This window comes from Odocoileus virginianus, chromosome 28 (assembly GCF_023699985.2).
Source record: "Odocoileus virginianus isolate 20LAN1187 ecotype Illinois chromosome 28, Ovbor_1.2, whole genome shotgun sequence".
Taxonomy (NCBI): Eukaryota; Metazoa; Chordata; class Mammalia; order Artiodactyla; family Cervidae; genus Odocoileus; species Odocoileus virginianus.
In genome coordinates this window covers 40,927,077-40,947,062 of record NC_069701.1, presented here as the reverse complement: position 1 = coordinate 40,947,062, position 19,986 = coordinate 40,927,077, and the positions used below count along the sequence as shown (strand labels likewise).

At 55.4% G+C, this 19,986-nt stretch overlaps 1 protein-coding gene across 1 annotated transcript in view; it reads right to left on the bottom strand.

The window, feature by feature from the left end:
* The window catches only part of ANO1 (anoctamin 1), a 186,300-nt gene extending 167,160 nt beyond the window's left edge, over positions 1 to 19,140 (bottom strand). The window contains exon 1 of the mRNA XM_070457798.1: positions 18,991 to 19,140. Within this exon, the coding sequence (XP_070313899.1) occupies positions 18,991 to 19,024 (34 nt within the window). The 5' untranslated portion in view covers positions 19,025 to 19,140. The remainder of the gene's footprint in view (positions 1 to 18,990) is intronic.
* Between the last annotated feature and the right edge of the window lie 846 nt (positions 19,141 to 19,986).

Here is a 19,986-nt window from a genome sequence, read left to right as displayed (position 1 = left end):
TGGGGGTGATTCTGCTCCCAGCTTACAGAGCTGGCTGAGGGTTAAACGTGTGAGGTGCTTAATTCGGTGCCCAGCAGGAGGCAAGAGCTTGCTCAGATGCTCACAGATGCTGAGTCTGGGACTCATGCATGCATCACGTGCACAGGGAGCTGGAGGTGGCCCCTTGTGCCGGCACAGCCAGGGCCTCCGTGCTGACTTTCTCAAGCCTTCCCGTTCCCGGGTCTGGCCTCCCCGCTCTGGCGGGCAGTGCCTACTGTCTTCCTCTTGGAAAGACTTTGATGGGTATGGTGTCATTTCTAGAAGGAGAGCACAGTTGGGGCTGTTTAAGAAGCAGACAGCAGGATAAGTTTCTCCATGGGCATCCCCCACCCCCAGAAGAGCTGAAGGTTGGGGGAAGGTGGGGGGACCAAGGAACAATGAGGAGGGCTTTCTCCTCAGCGGCTCCTGGTTGCAGCTGGCTTTGACCACCGGGCACAGCATACCAACCAGGGCGCTCCCGGCTGGAACTCAGCTGTGTAATTAAAGCCATGAGCCTGCTGTAGACCCTCGTCATTGTCCCTCTCTGAGGTTTATTTAATAACCTCTGAACTGGGAGGGGAAAAAAATCATCCAGGAAACAAGGCTTGGGTCATTTATTTTAAAATTATTGGTACAAAAATAGCCAGGGTCGTGATTTATGTGCGGGGAGGGGCCGAGGAAGTCAGGGACTCCCCCTCCCAACTGCCGTCCGAGTCTCACTTGTCTCCCCCTCCAAGTTTCACTGCAGTTTCCATTATGACTTCAAGTCATAGTAGTTACTTTATATCGCAAATAAATCTCCGGAACAGCACGGAAATATTATGTGTATTAATAGTGCCTGTAAAAACATCCGAAAACCTTCCATCCGCCTAGGGCTTGGACGATTCTGTCCCGGGAATGGGAAACCGCACGGCCGGCCGATGACGGCCCGGGGGCCGCGGCCGCCCCCAGCCCCGCCCAGCTCGCGGTCTGTCTGTCCGCTGTCAGTTTGCCTGTGAGTGCCCTCAGTGACCCGAGGCCGACAAAGTCCACCCACCCACCCAAAAGCTCGCGGGGGACGTCGCCGCCACCGGAGACAGGGGTCTCTGTCTCCTGCACCCTGCGCGCCCCTCAGTCCCTGGGAAGCCTCTGTCCTCTAAAGACCCCGACGCCGCTGCCGCCACACCCGGGTCCCTCGCGCCCCCGCGCCGCCCCTGGATACTCACCAGCTGCGGGGGCTTCCTTGGGGATCACTGCCTCGAGGCCGATGTCGCCCTCCAGCATGGCGCGGCTCACTGCCCGGCTCCGGTGCGCCCCGGACCACGGGATCCAGGAGAGGAGGGGCGACCGAAAGTGCCCCCCAGAGGTCTGAAGCGGCTCTGAGCGCCGGGGTCCGAGCCCAACTCGGGAGGGGACGGCCCCCCTCCGCCTCCCCAGACGCAGGACTCGAAGCCGCGCGCGCCGGAGCCAAACTTGGCCGCTCTCGCGCACTGCCGAGCCGTCCTCCCCCTCGGCTTTCTGGGCAGGGGGTCCCGGCCCGCTCCCTGCCCCGCACCCTCCCGCGGGGCTACCTGCGGACAACGCCCTCGCCCCGCCCAGTGCGCAGCGCGACTGCCCCCGCGGCCACCGGACACCGGGGGAGCGCGCGGGACGCTGGAGACCGGCAGCCACGGCGGCGATCCGCCGCGGGTCCCGCCCGCCCCGGCCCCCCGCTCTGCGGGGCGCGTCTCCACCCGCTGTCTGACCCGCTTATCAGTCGGGGTGAACAGTGGAGCCCTGAGCCGCTGTGCTCGGGCCCCCAGCCAGGGCCCCAGGGAAGGGGGTGCTGACTGCGGTGGGGTGGGGGCGGAGAGGAGGCAACGACCCAGTCCGGAGGGACTCGCACAGCGTGGGGCGTCAGCGGAGATTGCGCGGCCCCCTCCCCCAGACAGCGGGACCCCAAGTCATCATTCTCAACTTGTGGAGGAGGGAGGTAGCAAGCCCAGGGATGCGAAGGCGACCAGGAGGTTACAGGGCAAGTGCCCGGCTTGAACCCTCACCTATGCAGAACTTGGGAATCTGAACAAGGTGAGAACTATCCCCAGATAGGAGGAAACTCCTGTTATTCGAGGATTCTAGCTGGTGAGGCTAAGAGGACTCAGCCAGGGGTGCCTGCAGCGGCTTCCCCCACATCCTGCAGGCTGGCTCAGGGCTGGGAGCCCGAGGTACCACTCTCTAGCCCTGTTCCTGTTTAGAAGGTGAGGTCTGGACACGCCAGCGTCCCCCCGGGCAGCGGCGATGTGGGCACCGGGAGCTTGCAGAGAGCCTCAGGCAAGGCGCCTCCTGTGTCTTTGCAGACCTCACACCCCTGACATCTCCGGATAAATACCATCAATTCTGAGGCAGAACTGCCTTAAACAAAACGTTCACTTAAGCTGCTCCCTGATTGCTGCAGGGCCGTGACCGGACAGGGGCAGACTGCTTCACCTTTTGAAAGGCCACCTCCCACTTTCTGCACCCCGAGGAGCCAGGCTGGTGCTGGGAACCCACTCACCCAGGTTGGGGACCCCTGGCTCCCCTGCCAAGTAAGCACTCCGTGAGCCATGCCCGCTGCCCCCGGCTTTGGCTGGCTCTGGGAGGAGACTGGATCTGGCCCCTCTGTGGGGACAGACCACGTCCACTAGAAAGCCTCCTTGAGGACAGATGACCAGTCCTCCCTGTCAGCCCCCCCACCCCCGCCAGGCCAGCTGGGGTTGGTACCCATGTGCACCGATCAGTGGAAACACTCTAGTAGGAGCAAAACCACAAAGTGCTTCCTGCGGGAAAGTTTTCCCCTGCCCCCACCCCAGGCGCTGTGTACAGAGGGGGCCTCAGGCCTCCTTCCTCTCAGGGGGTCAGGGAGAGAGGCGACCTGGGATTGTCCTTGGGATTTCTCTTGTTTTGCTCTGGACTGAAAAACTGGGCTTTGAGGCGCCTGGAGGGGCGCTGTGGAGGGTCACTCTGTGCAGAGGCTGCCCAGAGGCTGTGTACCCCAGATGTGTAGCCCAGATGTGTACCCAGGAGGGCAGGGGAAGCTGGATGGAGAAAAGGCACTGCAGGGGCCCTTGCTGGGGCCACGTGAATTTCCCAGAGCCCTTCCAGCTGACCCAAACCACTCTTGTGTGGGAGTCCAGATACGAACTCATTTTTCTTGGAAAGGTCTGATAGCCAACGTGATACATAGCAATAGCTCCGTTGTGTAAATACACAGAGAAAATTTTAGAATTCTAACCCCTGGAATGATGAACTATAAACCGAAAAAAACGCTCAGGAGGAAAAAAATGTAAATAGGTCCTGGGGCTATTTTTAACCATCATTGTTTACCTTTTGAGGGCAGAGAAGAGCTATTGTCTAGTTAGCCAGGTTTAAAATGCACATTATTTAACGTATTATTATTAGCCGAAATATGTTAAACAGCCATTAATAGATGTTGATTCATTCTGATCGAAGCCATTTTTCTTCTTTTCATTTCTTGGCTCCAATTAGGCCGCATTCTGATGAAACCCTTCAGCTGTGTCCAACATATGCAAAAGAGCCCGTCGGAGATCCAAACCCTTTTAAAAAAGATATTTCATCCTATCAAGTTTTAAAAGATATTTCAGTAAATACCCAAACCGGCTCGTTTTTACAAAGATTGGTTTCGGCTGCTATTTTGGTAAATGTTGCCAGGCTGGGCTCCCCTGTGGCCTGGACAGGGAGCGAGTGCCCTAGGAGAAGCGGTGCCCGGGGTCCCAACTCCTTTTCCTTCCCGGGAGCCCCACCGCCCACCCCCTGCGCAGTCAGGAAGATGTTGATGTCAAAAGCAGAGTGGGGCAAGTGGACTGCCCCGGGGAGGGGGTACGCCTGCTGTCACAGCCATCATTACGGAATACAGTAATCACGCAGCACAATGCTTGTAATTATGGAAAATGGTTTCCCTTTTCGGCAAAGCGGGGAAGGGAGGGAGGGAGAGAAGGCAGTTTGCAGCGAGGGCCAGCACTCAGGCCCTGGGCTGGTTTTAAATAGGCTTTGCAGGGTGAGGCCAGGGCCCCGCTGGGACAGGCTCAGCCCTCCCCAGGCCTTATCAGGCTCCATTCAAGGTCTCCAGTGCCCCCCAGATTCTGCTTGGGGGCGGCTCAGAGGCCAGAGCTTCCTGGACGCGTGGTGTCATGGGGCCTACGGCCACCCCCCTACCACAGATCTCTGTGTGTGTCCCCTGCCGTCACCCAGACCCCTCCGAGAGACCGGGAGGTGCCCAGCCTGTCACATACGCTTTCACTGTCACTCATCCCTGGAACACGTCCGGGGTCACAGGGCGCCGGAATGCTCACTTCTGAGAGTCTCGAGAAGCCTGTTTTTATTCCAGTCCGATTCTCTGAGCATCTCTCGCTCAGGGCCTAGGGCCCCTACTCAGGGCTGGCAGGAGGTGAGGGTGCAAGGGGTGTCCCCCACCCCCTGAGCACCGGGTACAGTCTAAGGAGATAAGCAAGGCGGCAGAGGCGTTAAGCCCCGGGCCTCACAGGGAAGGAGAGGGACCCACCCAGCCGTGGACCAGTTGCTTCCTGGCCCCTCGGTGGGTGTATCAGTGGAAAGGGCCTTGGCAGGAGCTGCCTCTCGAGGGTTTGGGGAAGCTGGACAGAGGCACTTCCAGCCCAGAACCTGGCGCGTCCCAAGCGCTGGATTAGAGGGTGTTGTTTGTGTCCCCAGATGAGTGGGCAGGGCCACTTCGTCAGCACTTTAAGGCAGGGGAGGCGGCTCCTAGGGGGCATCTCTGAGCCTCGGTGGCCCCTGAAGTGGGAGCCACCTGGGGTGGGTGGGTTTCTGGGGGTTGAGGGTGGCTTTAGGGGAGAGGCCGGGAAAAGGAACAGAAGTGAGGGAACAGGGTGGCCTGGCAGGTGATGGGGTCGGGGGAGGGAGGAATCTGAAGGCAGGGCCTGGCGGACTGGGCTCAGGCAGCTGCCCTGAATTGAACAAGCAAGTCCTTTTTTTGGGAAAAAAAAAAAAAGTATTAGTATGGGGCGCATTTGACATAGTATGAGATCAGCCATTTCAAAGTCCAGTTCAGTGGCGTTTGGTACTTTCCTGGGATCGTAAAGCCACCACCCCATCGCCACAATGTAGTTTAAGAACATGCTCATCACTCTGAGTACAACCCAGGACCCTGGAGGGGTCACTGCCCCCTCCCAGCCCCCGGTAACCGTCAATTCGCTTTTTCTCTCTTGCGGATTGATCTATGACACTTCATATCAGTGGACTCATACCACATATGGTCTTTTGTGTCCCATCCCTTTCACAGTGGTTTACTTTTCTCATGATTTTCTTTTTTTTTTTTTTTCCAAATCTACGATGTTTTTGAGGCTCATCCACGTTATAGCACATTTCAGAATGTCACTTCTTTTTGTGATTGAATGATATTCTGTGGTCTGGCTAGGTCACATTTGTTTATCTATTCATCCACTGATGGTCCTTTCGGCTGTTTCCAAGGAGCCTTTTGAAAGGACTTGAGTGGGGGAGCTTCCCTGGTGGTTGAGCAGTTTAGAATTTGCCTTCTGATGCAGGGGACATAGGTTTGATCCCTGGTTGGGGGGGCTAAGATCCCACATTCTCTGGGGTGACTAAGCCTAAGCCCCACAACTACTGAGAAGCCCTTTTGCCACAATGAGTGCCACAGCGAAGACTCTAAGACCCAATGCAGACGAAAACAAATGAATTAATACACAGAAAAGGAAATGAAGTGTCTCACTAAAGTGCCTGCAAGGACTGAGGGGGTCCCAAGATGGCCCAAGGCCCTGGGGAGGCTGAGCAGAGTTCAGTGGCTAAGAGGAGGAGGGAGCAGGAGGAGGGGGAGGAGGAGGGGGAGAGGTGGGGGAGGGGGTGGAAGGAGGAGGAGGACTAGAGAGACATGGTGAGCTGGGAAAAACCAGCCTAGCCTCCTGGGCAGCTGGGGACTGGAGGCAGCTGCTTGCTGCTGATACCAGGGGCTCCTGACTGTGGCACGCAGTTGCTGGAGTGAGCCTGGCCCCCGCACAGATGCAGAGGACCTATGGCTGAAGCCGGTCTGTGTCCGAGGCCTTAACCTGTGCAGGGGCCTGTCGAGAGGCAGCCACCTGCCTGGTGCTTCCCCTTGGGGGTCTTTTTATTTAACAAGCACTTATATAGCGCTTACTGTGTGTCAGGCCCTGTTCCAAGCACTTCATAATTATTAGCTCTATGCAGTCCATTCTTTTATCATCCCCACTTTACAGTTAGGAAACTGAGGCTCAGAGAGGAACAGTCCCTTGCCTGAGGTCACACAACGGTAAGAGCTGGAACTCAAACCCTTCCTTCTTAGAGACTTATCAAATGTATTTTTGAAGAACTCGACACTGTGATTGGAAATGGAAAATCAGAATCACCAGCCATGAGCAGAAGGTGACAGTTTAATAAAAGTACAACCATGTTCAGGTCAACCTGGGGTCTCTGCCCCAGGGACCCTGAACCTGACATAATGCCAATCCCTGGGAGACCACTTGGTAAAGAGAGCGTGGAGCTCCAGGCACAGACTGAAATTTCCTACCTGACACATCCCAAATACCTGCAAGGTGAGTGAAAACCACACTGCGTTCTCCCCACGTCCCTCCCTCCATCGCCTGAGACTGGTTCCCTTGGCACCCGAGCAGGTCTGTAGAGCATTTGTGGCCCAGGGACTGCCTCTGGGGAAATATCAGAAATAACACTGATGGCTTCTGGGCATTACACAGGCTTTGTGAGCCCATGCTGTGGCCCTCATCTTCCCCCTCAGATGCAGGAGAGTAGCCTTGGCCTCAGAGATTTCAGGCAACACAAGTTGCTGGAATTAAATATTTGCTCATAGTCAAAGCTATGGTCTTTTCAGTGGTCCTGTATCAATGTGAGAGCTGGACCATGAAGAAGGCTGAGTGCCAAAGAATTGATGCTTTTGGACTGTGGTGCTGGAGAAGACTCTTGAGAGTCGCTTTGACTGCAAGGGGATCCAACCAGTCCATCCTAAAGATCAGTCCTGAATATTCACTGGAAGCACTGATGCCGAAGTTGATGCACCAATCCTTTGGCCACCTGATGTGAAGAGCCAACTCATTGGAAAAGACCCTGATGCTGGGAAAGATTGAAGGCAGGAGGAGAAGGGGGCAGAGGATGAGACGATTTTGGATGGCATCACCGACTCAATGGACATGAGTTTGAGCAAACTTCGGGAGATGGTGAAGGACAGGGAAGCCTGGCGTGCTGCAGTCCATGGGGTCTCAAAGAGTCAGACACAACTTAGCGACTGAACAACAACAGTTATCTTTACCCATGTGAGTTCAACCACATGAGGTCTGAGTTATCCTTCCCACTCATGGCTAAGGAAGCTGACTCCCAGACGGGACCAAGGCTTGCCCAAGTCCACATAGCTAGTAAGTGGGAGAACTGGGAGTCATATCCGGGTCCAATGGGTTCCAGAAATTTCTAGTCAACTCCAGAATTCTTTCCAGTGCACTGTACCAAACTCCCATTTGTTTCTCTAGAATTTGGAATTTGCATGGATGGACCCGCCACACTCCTCGCAACACATTATTATGGGTCGAGAAGGCCATGGAGACAAAAGAAAGAACCCATAATCAGCCCTTTTTATTTCCTACATCCAGAGTTCATGCTGGGGCCTCCTTGGCCTCTCCTCAACCTTAGTCTGTTTGTTTGTTTGCAGAATGAAGTTGGTGAAGGGCCGGAGGGAAGACATTCAGCTAGTGATCTTCCAGGTATGACTAACATCTTGTGGCCTGTTTACCCTTAAAGGCTGCCCATATTGTTTGAGTTTGGGGAGTTAAATGGACTCTAATTAATGGTGCAAATATTTACGCTTGATGCCCCATCAAAGAAAACAGCCATTTTTTGATTTTTTCTCAGAGTAAAGAGTATCGATGCCAAGGCTCTTGGCTATAAACCGGAGGTTGGTGGGGGAGCAGGGGGTGGGTAATGGTAAGGAGATGACAGGCTCCAGATGGTTTCAGAGTTATCTGAGGATGGTAGATGTATCTGTAATTCAACACACCTGGTGCTTTCTCCCCCCGCAAGGCCCAAGGACTATCCAGTGAGTCCTCAGTAGAGTGAAGGAGGAAATGGCATCCCACTCCACTATTCTTGCCTGGAGAATCCCATGGACAGAGGAGCCTGGTGGGCTATGGTCCATGGGGTCGCAAAGAGTCTCACACGACTGCGTGACTAGCGCATGCACACACATACACACCCCAGTTGAGACATCAAGCTTTTACTCAGGAGCCCAGGGTAAAGCGGTCTCCAGAGAAGGATCACTTCCCATAGAGTTTAGTTTAAAAATAAAACAATCAAGAAGGCATCTGTCATTTCCCAGGGGATCTGTTTCTTAGGGCTCAGCTGTTTTCAGGTACTTGGCCTGCGGAAGCATAAACTCCACCATCTGATCATCGGTACTTGTGGGCGAGTTGGCGCGTCCGATGACTGGAGGACCGGCCCCCCCAGAACCACAGGGCAGCCCTGGTGTGGCTCGGGTCTTCTGCACAAGGGGACAGATGCATCCCAAAGGCCAGCCCCTCTTCAGAATTGTCTGGGAGATGTTGATTCCCAGACAAAGAAAATGTCAGCGGCACTGCCCCTGAGGACCCCGGCCACCTCCTCCCAGAGCAGGGCTCCTTGAGGCCCCTGGGGGGCATTTTCTTCCCCCTCTTTCAGCCACATATGCAAACGATAGCCACTCAGAGAGAGGACTGTTCACAGACCCTCAAGATAACGCTTTCCCAGACTTGAGAGGGAATCTGAGAAGGAAAAGCGAAACTCTGACCCCAACTATCTCCAAAGGGCTCAGGGCCTTGACGACACTCCGCCCACGATGGCCTGGCGACGGCTCACGGGGCCGGTCATCCGGGGGCCAGGCCGACGGGGAGTGGCCTCCTTTGTCCTTGAAAAGCAGACTAAGTCGTGTCCCCAGGCCACCCTCATGCTCCCCGTTACGAAACATTTGATTTAAAAATCAACCAAGGTCAGCCTTTGAGACTTGGGGCTGTGCTGGCTGGAAGGAGGGCGTCAGATGGAGGCCTGGCCTGCTGGTTGGGCCAGCCGTGCAGGCTGCTGGGCTAGGCCGCGTCCCACTTTTTAAAAATTTGTTTGGCCGTGCCAGGTCCCAGATGCAGCACTCAGAATCCTTGCTCATGGCTGTAGCATGTGGGATCTTTAGTTGTGGCACGTGGGATCTAACTTCCCTGACCAAGGATCAAACCCAGCCCACCCATCCCACACTAGGAGCGTGGAGTCCCCATGTCTCCCTTTGAAAAGGCAGCCCTGCCACCCACCCTGCCCCCACTGCAGCCGTCAGCGACCTCCGGCCCATAGCACAGGTGGCCCTGCTGGTGAGGGGCAGGCCTGGCCCTCAGCGCCCTGCATGGTGAGCGGGGTGCTGGGGGCAGGGTGAGCCCTCCGGCGGCCACAGTGCATGGTCTGGAACAACATCCTGCTGTTGGCAGCACGTGGACCAGTTCTGTGGCCTTTGATCACGGTGGCTGGAGCATGTGGGGACGGAAGGACATCGTCTAGCTGTTTCCATGCACACGGACAGGACCCTCAACTCATCACCTGTGCCAGGGCTGGTGAGACAGGTTAGGAAGAAGTACCCAGAGCTGTAGTCTGGCCCCTTGTTTTAATTTGAGTCTAAAGAATGTAGGACCATTTTGGGCGAATGTGGTGGCTGTGCTTTCACTCTGGACAACAAGTCCTCTTGCGGTCAGAGATGTGTGGTGTGGATGAGTCCAGCGGGCATAGGTCCCAGCCACACACTCTCTGGAGCCTCCTCAGACTCTGCCTGGGTATCTGTTCTGTGGTTTGGGGTAACAGGGGCACCAATGTGCCCATCTTCAAGGGTGGGGACAAGGATAAGGGAATCCATGTAGGAAGCGTGCAGCCCAGCACCTTCTGAGCCCTTGATGTGAAATTGCTGTGATATGTATTAATACCATTTAGGGCCTGGTAGCAAACAGCTGGCTCCTTCCAGTGAGACATGGGGCTTTGCTTAAACAACAGGATTCACTCTCTCCAGTCCTGAAGGCTAGAATCTGAGGCCCAGGTGTGGCCAGGGCTGGTCCTCCTGAGGCCTCTCTCCTGGGCGTGCAGACGGTCGTCTCCTCCCCGTGTCCTCCCAGCGTCGTCCCTCTGTGTATGTCCGTGTCCTGACCTCCTCTTCTCATAAGGACTCCAGTCCTGTGGGATTAGGGCCCACCCTGGTGACCTCATTTTACTTTATTTATTTCTTTAAAGGCCCCGTCTCCAAATACAGCTGCATTCAGAGGGGCTGGGCCTTAGGGTATCTATCCATTTATGAATTTGGAGGTGGGCGAACACAGATGAGCCCAAAACAAGTTTAATGAAAGAACAGTTTGCAGAGGCGTGGCCAGGTTAGAGGGAATCATAAGAGTGGAGAGGCACGTAGGTGCTGGCAACATGCAGGTTCCCAGCGATGAGAGAAGGGGAGGGGCCGGCCTCGGGGGTCGGGCTGGAGGAACGGGCTGCCTCTGGGCGCTGTGGCCTCAGCAGTGGGCCCCAGCCTGGCGGGAGCAGCCAGGAGAACAGACATCAGTGTTCCTCTCCTGTCCTCCGGTCCCCGTGGCCTGCCTCATCCAGAATCCAGAGGGGGCCAGGGGCCAGTGGACACGGTCTATGGCCCTTGCCATCCTCTCCGGGCACAGAGCAGAGCCCGGCAGTGAGGGAGGCAGAGACTGTGACCCCAACCACGCGGACAGCTTAAGAAACCAAACAAAGCAGAATGAACTAAAACAAACAAACCGGCCAGCGGCTCTGTCCCTGCCAGCCAGTGAGTTTGGAGTGAACAATCTAAAATGCAAGTCACCCCACCTGATAGATAACTCCAGCTTCGCACTGGCCTGGGGAAGTGATTTTGCTTCTGGGACCCTTCAGGCTGCTTGGGGCAGTTGGTCCTGGAGAATGGGGGCTGGGGGGGTGGTGTCCAGAGGCAGCACCCTAAAGCTGCCGAGTTCTTGATAAATTCCATAAAGGTGCTTTTGCAACCACTGAGGACCGAAGAATCCCCGAGCACCCACGAGCTTCTGTGACAAAGGGGCCCAAATTGCCGCTGAACGGGGGTCCTGGGCCACCCCTGGGTCTGCTCAATTTCCCCACCCCTTCACTCAGGGACTTCCTTGACACAGAAAGGCACCAGCCCCTCACTCCTGGCTTTTCAGGCAGTTAGAGCTTGTGGTTCCCAGTGGACCCGCTGGGAGGCTGTCCTGGGGGACTCCTCAGGGAGGATGCGGTGGTTTTGGTCATTTGGGGGAGGGGTGCACAGCACCCAGCCTCCCTTCCTGTTGGGAGATCTTCTGGGTGTGGTGTTGATGGATAAAAAGCCACCCCTATAGAAGCGGACGGGGAAGTCCTCTGGGCCTGTTTCCCTGGCAACTGGGCCATGCTCAGGTGACCCGGGCTCAGCCAATCAGACGTGCCCGTGTGAGGTCTGGTCTCTGGACCAGAGAGGCAGGGTCAGGATTCTCTGGGAAGGCTGCGGCGCCGCTGTCCGGGGGCTGTGGCAGCCGTGTGCAGGGTCAGGGTGTCCCGGCGGCAGGGCCGGGGGCTGGAGCAAGACACTGGCCTTTCCCACGCGTGGCCTCCCAGGCGGTCCTCACTCTGTCTCCACAGGGCCTTGCATCACGCTTTGTCCCAGATGGAGAACCAGACTCTGCCTCTGTTGCTTGCAGCTTGGAATCCTGACCCACGGAGATTGCACTCATGCCCAGAAGCAGCTCATCCTGAGGTCCCCTAGAAGGCATTTAGAGCTCTGCCACCCACAGGCGGTCCCACATTCCTCAATCCAGGCAACGGGGCCAAGAGCACAGGGCTAGGGGAGGGGGGTTCCCGTGTGCTGAGAGACTGCTGACTCCACCTTCCTGCCTTTTGCAGGCACAGTGATCTTGGGCAAACGCCTTCCTCCTTATGTGAAATAGGGTCCACCAGCATCATCGTGGAGAAGAAGTGAGCCAGAGCCCAGAAAGCTGTGTTGCTCATAGCTGCCATTCAGTAAGCGCGGAAGGTTATTTTTAATGATCGTACTTCCAGAACCTTATTTTCCCTGTGCTTCATTTTCCTTAGCAGACTTTCAAATTATCTTATTTCTGAGATATTTTAAAGATCTTGGTAAGCTACCTTAAAAGTCCTTTCGGAACAAGATGGAATCTTTAAAGCTTATGCTCAGGTAGACCATGTCCTCTGACCGAGCACGAGAAGAATCTGTGCCAGCCGAGAAGAGCCCCGCCCCACCACTGCTAGAGTGCAGGGTGAAAAGCATTTTCATCTTCAAGATGCTCATCATCACTAATTATTAGAGATGTGTGAATCAATACTATAATGAGGTACCACCTCACACTGGTCAGAACAGCCATCATCAAAAAGCCTATGAATAACAAATCCTGGAGAGGGTGTGGAGAGAAGGGAAACTTTCTACACTCTTGGTGGAAATGTATGTTGGTGCAGCCAGCATGGAAAACAGTATGGCGGTTCCTTAAAAGAAGCTAGAAAATGAAGTTGCCGTTTGAGTCAGCCATCCCGCTCTTGGGCATATATCCAGACAGAATTCTAACTGAAAAAGACACATGCACTCCTATGTTCATAGCAGCACTCTTCACACTTGCTGAGACATGGAAGCAAAGTAAATGTCCATCGAGAGAAGAATGGATAAAGAAGATGTGGTACATATATGCATGATGGAATACTACTGAGCCATAAAAAAGAACAAAATAATGCCATTTTGCAGTAACATGGGTGGGCCTAGAGATTGTCATACTACGTGAAGTAAGTCAAAGAGAAAGACAAATACCATATGATACCACTTACACTTACAGAATCTAAAATACAACAAAGATGAACATATCTGTGAAACAGAAACGGACTCACAGACACAGAGAACAGACGGGATTGCCAGGGGTGAAGAGGGTGGGATGGACTGGGAGTCTGGGATTAGCAGAGGCGAACCATTATAGAGGAAGGATAAGCAACAAGGTCCTTCTGTATAGCACAGGGAACTATATTTAATTTTCTGTGATAAACCATAATGGAAAAGAATGTGAAAAAGAATATATGTATAACCAAATCACTTTGCTGTAGGCAGAAATTAACACAACATTGTAAATCAACTATACTTCCACAAAATAAATTAAAAAGTAGATACCCCAAAACAACTATTTTCATCTTTAGTAGAGTCTCTCTCTAAGGACTAACAGAAAAATATTTAGAAAAGCGGATGACGTGAGGTGATAAATATTCGTTGAGCATCTGTATTCCCCAGGCACAAGCCTAGCTGCCGAGGATACAGGGCTTTGAGAAAGTCCTTGCTGCTATGGAATCTCACTCTTATGCAGGAGAAAGAGAATAAACAAATGATGCGGTACTGGAGAGGGAGGGGGTTTGAAGAAAAATTAAGTGAAGGGAGGGGAGTGAGAATGACAAGATGCCATAGGCAGGGGACAGGCAAGGGGTGTTTGCACGAGGCCTGAGTGAAGAGGGGAGAATCGTGCAGGTATTCGAGGACGACTATTCTGGAGAAGAGGGCAACAGAGGATGAGATGGTTGGATGGTATCGCTGATTCAGTGGACATGAACTTGGGCAGACTCCGAGAGATGGTGAGGAACGGGGGGGCCTGGCGTGCTGCAGCCCATGGGGTCGCAAAGAGTCAGACATGACTTGGCAACTGAACAACAATAACAATAATTCGGGGCCCAGGGAACAGCTATGCAAAGGCTCCGTGGGCAGCTCACTTTACCCTCACAACTGGCCTGACTCTCAGGAGTTCTGATGAAGAATAAGGACGTGGAATCCTCCTGCATTTATGAACCACGTCCTCAGGCGTACTGCAGGTAAGTGTTGATACTGTGTATGTAGAGGGAAATATCTGATCACAATACAGTGTGAACACGAGAGGAACATCCAGCAGGCACACGAATTGTCATACAGCTTCAGGGTGAAGACACATGCGACGTGTGGTTGTAAAATGACAGCGTTTTACAGTTTCCAAAGCAGAGAGAAACACAAGTCTTTGTGTTCCTACCCTGGAAATGAGGCACTTCAGTCGTTTGTGAAGCTTGTCTCATAACTGATTCAGTGCCTGCTGCCTGTGTATTTTGCCAGGACTGGAAAATATGTGTCCAAATGTCTATGTACTCACTTAAAAAAAAGCCTAGGCATGCTCACTCACTCTGCATTGGAGACTGAGATAAGCTGGCATTTCCAAACACAGCCTAGCAGTCAAGTATTCCAGCATTTCTCTGAATTCGCCCTCACTTCTGTCTCAGACAGCGTCACTTATCTGAAGCAGAGGCCACGTGGGACCCACTGTCCCATTTTGCAGATGAGAGATCAAGGCCAAGATTGAGGAGAGGACACCCGAGCCCTTGCCAGCTGACAGCCTGTCGCTAGGACTAGGGGTTCATCTCGAACCTCGTCAGACTCCCAGTTGCCTCCCAGTATTTATTCCTGGCCTTTTTCTCCATAAGAGAATTCCTAGTTTTTTACCTGGCATGTGTTTACCCAGAAAAAAGATGGCATGGCTAGGCTTCCCTTACAGCTTGGTATGACCAATGGGCATGAGTCAAAAGCGTGTGGGTAACTTCCATGGAGGGAAAGTACCCTTCTCTGCCATTTCTCTTTCGTGTACTGGAACACAGATTTGATGGCTTGAGCTCAGGCAATCATCTTGGGCCACGAGGAGGATGCCTTTGCTGAGCATGGCAGAGTGGTCTGAGAGAGGGACCCCTGGTTTCTGGATGTGTTTATGAAGCCCCCACCAACCCTTCCGGACTTCTCTTATAGGAGAGTCACTTTTTAAAGAGAGCTTTTTTTGTCCTTTGCTGTTGGGCCAACACTTTCCCTGGCTCTCCGCCCCTCTGCCATGTGGCTGTTTGTGCAACTCTCTCATCACGATCGAGATGAACAACCCCAAGAGAGGGGGCATGAACCGTGCGAGGTCACAGAGCTTCTCTTATATAAACACTCACTTCAGACCTGCACAGGATAATTGCTAAAGCAAACAGGCCCCGCCTCCGGAGCGGCGGCCAAGGCCTGTGGCCTGAAGAACATTTCCCGACAGGGTGTTCACGTGACCACTAATCAATGAGGCTGGTGACACTTTGAAGGCCTTTGCCACTGTGGCTGCTGTCAGCCCAGCTCTGCCCCACTCTACCCGGGGACACACTGTAGGGCCCGGTGGGGACCCACCGGCTCTGAGAAAATACTTCCCTGGAGGGCCAGCCTCTGGGGCAGCTAGAGACAGTGAGTCAACATGCTCTGGCCAGGCTTCTGCTATGAAGCATCACCCATCGCCAGGAGCAAGAAGGTCCTTTAAGCTCTCCTCCTGTCCTTCCCTCCCTCCCTCTCTTCCTCCTTGTCTGCATTCCCTGTTGGCAGAGATTTTCTTTGAGACCCTAAGCGTACTAGAGTGTACCCCCCTTGCCATAATCGCCTCTGACCTTCAGCGACTCCTCCCTCCTCACAGAGACCGCTCCTCCGATTGCTGAAGAGTGATGTCTTTCATCCTGGCCACGTTCCTGCCATCGGGGTCTCCCAGAGCTCCCTAGCTGCCTTTCTCCTTACCCTACAACCCCACAGCGGCGTTTCACGACCTCTCCGCTTTGTGGAAAGAGAGACACAATTTCCCAGTAGAGTCAGATGCTCAGGGCCTCACTCCAGAGAGGATATAGAGGCAGCAGGTAAGTGTGGTTCTTCTTGGGTCCAGGATCAGGGACCTCACCACGGAAAATGCTGCCGTTGACGTCCTGTGTTTGGAGGAGGCCTCTGCTGTGGGACGTGCCTGACTCACAGACGAGGATGCTGAGAGTTGAGAGTTTGACCCGTGCATGTTAAGTGGCTTCAGTGATGTCCAACTTCATGTGACGGAATGGACTGGAGCCCGCCATGCTTCTCTGTCCATGGGATTCTCCAGGCAAGCATAACGGTGTGGACTGCCATTTCTTCTTTAGAGGATCTTCCCGACCCAGGGATCAAAACCCACATCTCTTATGTCTCCCGCATTGGCAAGTGGGTTCTTTACCACTCGCGCCACCTGGGAAGCCCCAGGTCACACCAGCTAGGCAGTTCTGGCACTAGGATTCAGCCCTGACTCAGACCAGATCCCTTGCGGCCCTTCCCAGCCTCCACTCTGGGAGGAAGTCAGCACATGTGGCCCTGAAAGGGAAATGCTGGGTCTCTGGTGAACAGCTGGAGAAGGAAAGTTTCTCACTGCCGTCAGGCACCTCCACCCCTTGCCAGGGACCCTCCCCACGGCCCCCACACTAGACAGCAAGATTGTCCCTCAGCTCTCTGATATCCTGCAGTGGTGCTCATTTCCACACAGCCGGTAGTTGCCAAGAAAGGCTGGTGCTAACTTTGTTTATACTAGGGTGTGACTGACTGATACATGTCTGACCGTTTTCCTTTGGGGATACCCGCTTTCTAATAAAGGTCTCTGAGGACCTAGAGCTTAGTGACAAAGGAATGGAGATGGAAGGATGCGGCTTCCAAAGCATAAGAGATCTTCCCAGGGAACCCTTGCAAGTTACAGCCCTGTGCTGCCAGCAGGAAGGGAACTTACGGCTGGGTCACAAATCCATGGGCTGTGCAGTTAGCATAGGAGTATCACTCACTAGGCAGCTCCTGGACAGAAATTCTGCCCGAGAAACGCTCCTGGCAGAGTGGAGGCGCCCTCAGCGAGCCCGGAGATTTACACACTCATCTTCTCTAAATGTAGATGGAGCAGACCACTGCATCTCAGCCCTTTTCTGAAAGGACCCCAGCAGCAGCCCCTCCTCCCTGCCTTTGATGTCCCCCTTGATCTCGTCTGGCCATCCCACCCTGAACACGCCTGGTCTCATCTGATTGGAAGCTGAGCCGGGTTGGGCCCGGTTAGTCCTTGGAGGGGAGACGCCCTGGAAATAGTGGGTGCTGCAGGCTTTGGGGCTTCCCTGGAGGCTCAGATGGTAGGAAGTCCACCTGGGTTTGACCCCTGGGTCAGGAAGATCGCCTGGAGGAGGGAATGGCAACCCACTCCAGTCTTCTTGTCTGGAGAATCCCACGGACAGTGGAGCCTGGTGGGCGACAGTCCATGGACAGGACTGAGTGACTAATTCTTTCTTTCTTCTTTCTCTATCAAAACTCTCCTGTGCTTGCTCTGAGAATCGGCGTTTCCCACAGTTCCTGGAGTGGACTCCTCCTGCCCTTCTGTGGGCATCAGGCCGGCCCCTCCCACCAGGAAGGCAGAGCGACGCCCCCACCGCGGCGGGGGGCGGCACGGAGGAGGAAGTGGGTCCCACCAGGAAGGCAGAGCGACGCCCCCACCGCGGCGGGGGCGGCACGGAGGAGGAAGTGGGTCTCGGGTCAGCCTCAGGGCGGGGATCTCCAGGGCCTGGCGACCCTTGGCAGCGGGCAGAGGGCCCCTCTGGACGTCCGATCGCTCACCTCACATTCCTCCTCCCTCTGGCTCAACTCTCAGACACTTTGAGAACAAACCAAAAATAAAAATGTATCCTTTTCCAGCTAATTCACTCGCTTTTGCAAAACCGCACCCCGTCCCCCTCTGTCCTTGTAACTTGTCCCCCACAGGAGGCCAGAGAGCCATTCCTGGGGGGTCGTGTTCCAGCTTTGGCCAAGGAAGCCCTGTAGACTCTGACCTCCGACCTCCATGGGGAAGCACAGAACGGGGCCACTGAGAGCCGCTTCCATGCCCTCTCTCCTACCGGAGAGGCCGCCCCAGCTCGGGTGCTGGGGCTCCCTCTGAGGGCCGAGGGGGCAGTGAGCCCACCTCCTCATTCCTCATCCTTACCTCCACTCATTCACTCAAGACAGAGTGATGTCATTCATTCATCCAATCACTAATCCAAGGACGGAGTGGGGGGTGCTGGTCAGACAGATCCAAGGCTTGGCACTGCTGGCTGACTTCCTCCACAGCAAGCAGAGGACTCTGTCTTCAGAGAGACCCCCCACCCTCCCCAGAGCCATCTGGCTAGTCCCTGGTTGCCAGGACAGCCTCAGAGTCCCGGTCCCACCAAGCGGGCCCTCCCTAGGAACCATTGGAAGGACGCCAATGGCTTGAGAGGGCGGGGTGAACCAGCCTTGGTCTTTGCCCACCAGGTGGGGCCTTGCCAGGCAGACGGAGCCCCTCCAAGCACAGGAGGCCTCGGAGAGGGTCCCTCCCAGCCCCAAGGCCACGAGCCGTGTGACCCACAGGCCAGCGGCCTCACCTCTCCCGGCCCAGCCTTACCCTCTCGTGTGAAACGGGGTCACGACAGCGTGTGGTGGGGACCAGGCCCCGCACTCAGCACCCCTGACACATCTCAGCTCTAGTGTTTCCCGCCCCAGGGTGCCGTGGGGTGGCTCCTCCTATTGGGCCCATTTTACTGATGAGAAAACCAAGGCGTGGAGGGTCAGGCAGTTCGCATCAGGGCCAACCTTGTGGGCCCCATGAAGCGCGGGGGCATGTCAGCCTGAGTGCTCAGCAGAACATCGGGTGCCCAGTTAGCACGTCATACTGGCGGTGCGGTGGCTCTCGGTGGGGACTCCGGGCCACGTCTGGGGACGTTCGGAGTCGTCACCACAGAGGCAGATGCTGCTGGCCTCCAGGGGGTGGAGGTGGGGTGCCTCTCAATGCCCGGGAAGGCCCAAGGCAGCCCCCACGGCCAGAGTGACTCAGCCCCAAGTGTCATCGGGGCCAGGTGGAGAAGCCAGGTCTCTGCTCCCTGTTCTCAAGAAGGGGCTTCCCGCCTAGAGAGGGTCTTGCATGAACATTCCCACTGTCGCCTGCCCACCCTGGAGGCGCACCCCCAGCCCCGAGTCAGGCTGGGCTGACCATCAAAGGATGCTGGGGTCTCTGGGACCTCCCTGGACCTGCGCAGGGTCTCGGAGAGCAGACGGGGTGTCCAGCCTGGGTTGGGCAGGGAGCAGTGTCCCCCAGCCCCCCATCCCATGGGGGGCCCCCTACTTACTCGCTAGCAGAAGGTCCACCGCTTTCTCCTCCATCCGAGCGCGTCCCGGGCGCGTGCCTCAGGTGGGCGCTGGCTTCCTGTGGCGGGTCGGGGCACCTCTACGCTGGAATCTTAGGTGAGGGGGTAGAGGCCACTCCAGCGGGCCAGCAGAGTTTGCAAAATGAGTCAGCTGGCGAGAGGGCTCAGAGCGTGTGGGTTAATCATTAACGCACGGCTTGGACACGTCCCCGGGATCCCAACGGACCCCTGCCTCATGGCATCCGCCAGCCCTGACCACCTATGGTCGTGGGTGACCCACTCATCAGGGTCCTCTTGGTCTGATTATCTGCTCAAGGGGAGGAGCAGTGCCCCAGGATCCTTCATCCGTTCATTTTCAGCTCTGAAGAGGCAAGGTTGTTGAAGGAGAGCAGTCCTGTCTCGCAGTGGACACTAACCCCTGGCCAGCAGCAGCGCCTCCAGATCACCCAGCTGTGCTTCTCTGAGCATCTGCTCTGTTCCCCATGCTGTGCCAGGCACTCAACAACAACGTGCACGCCCTGCGAATGGAGGGCTGCGTGCCTCTGTTCACAGGGGAGGGGTGAGGCCCAGGCAGGTGGCTGTCCAGCGACAGGTCTGGGTGAGAGCGGGGAGAACGGGAGGCGCCATCTCTGCCGCTGGTGCCTCTGTTTCCCCGGGGCGTCCCGGCAGTGCAGGGGTGGTGAGGGTTAAGAGGGGCAGAGCAGGAAAAATTCTGAGCACACAGTAAGCATTCAGTAAGGGCTGGCTGCCTCTCATGTCTCAAGGCCAAGGATCCTCACCTGCCTTGCTGGCCAACATGTCCGTACGCGGCCGTTTTGGAGGAGCACTTATGTTGGGGGACTCGGCCAAAGGCACAGTGCGGGCCGGTCTCCACCCAGGTGGGTCTGACTCCCAGGGATGAGATCTCTAAAAAGGCTGCATTTGGCCCCTGAGAGCATACTCATCATCTGGGAGTGGGAATTACACTTCCTTTAGGAA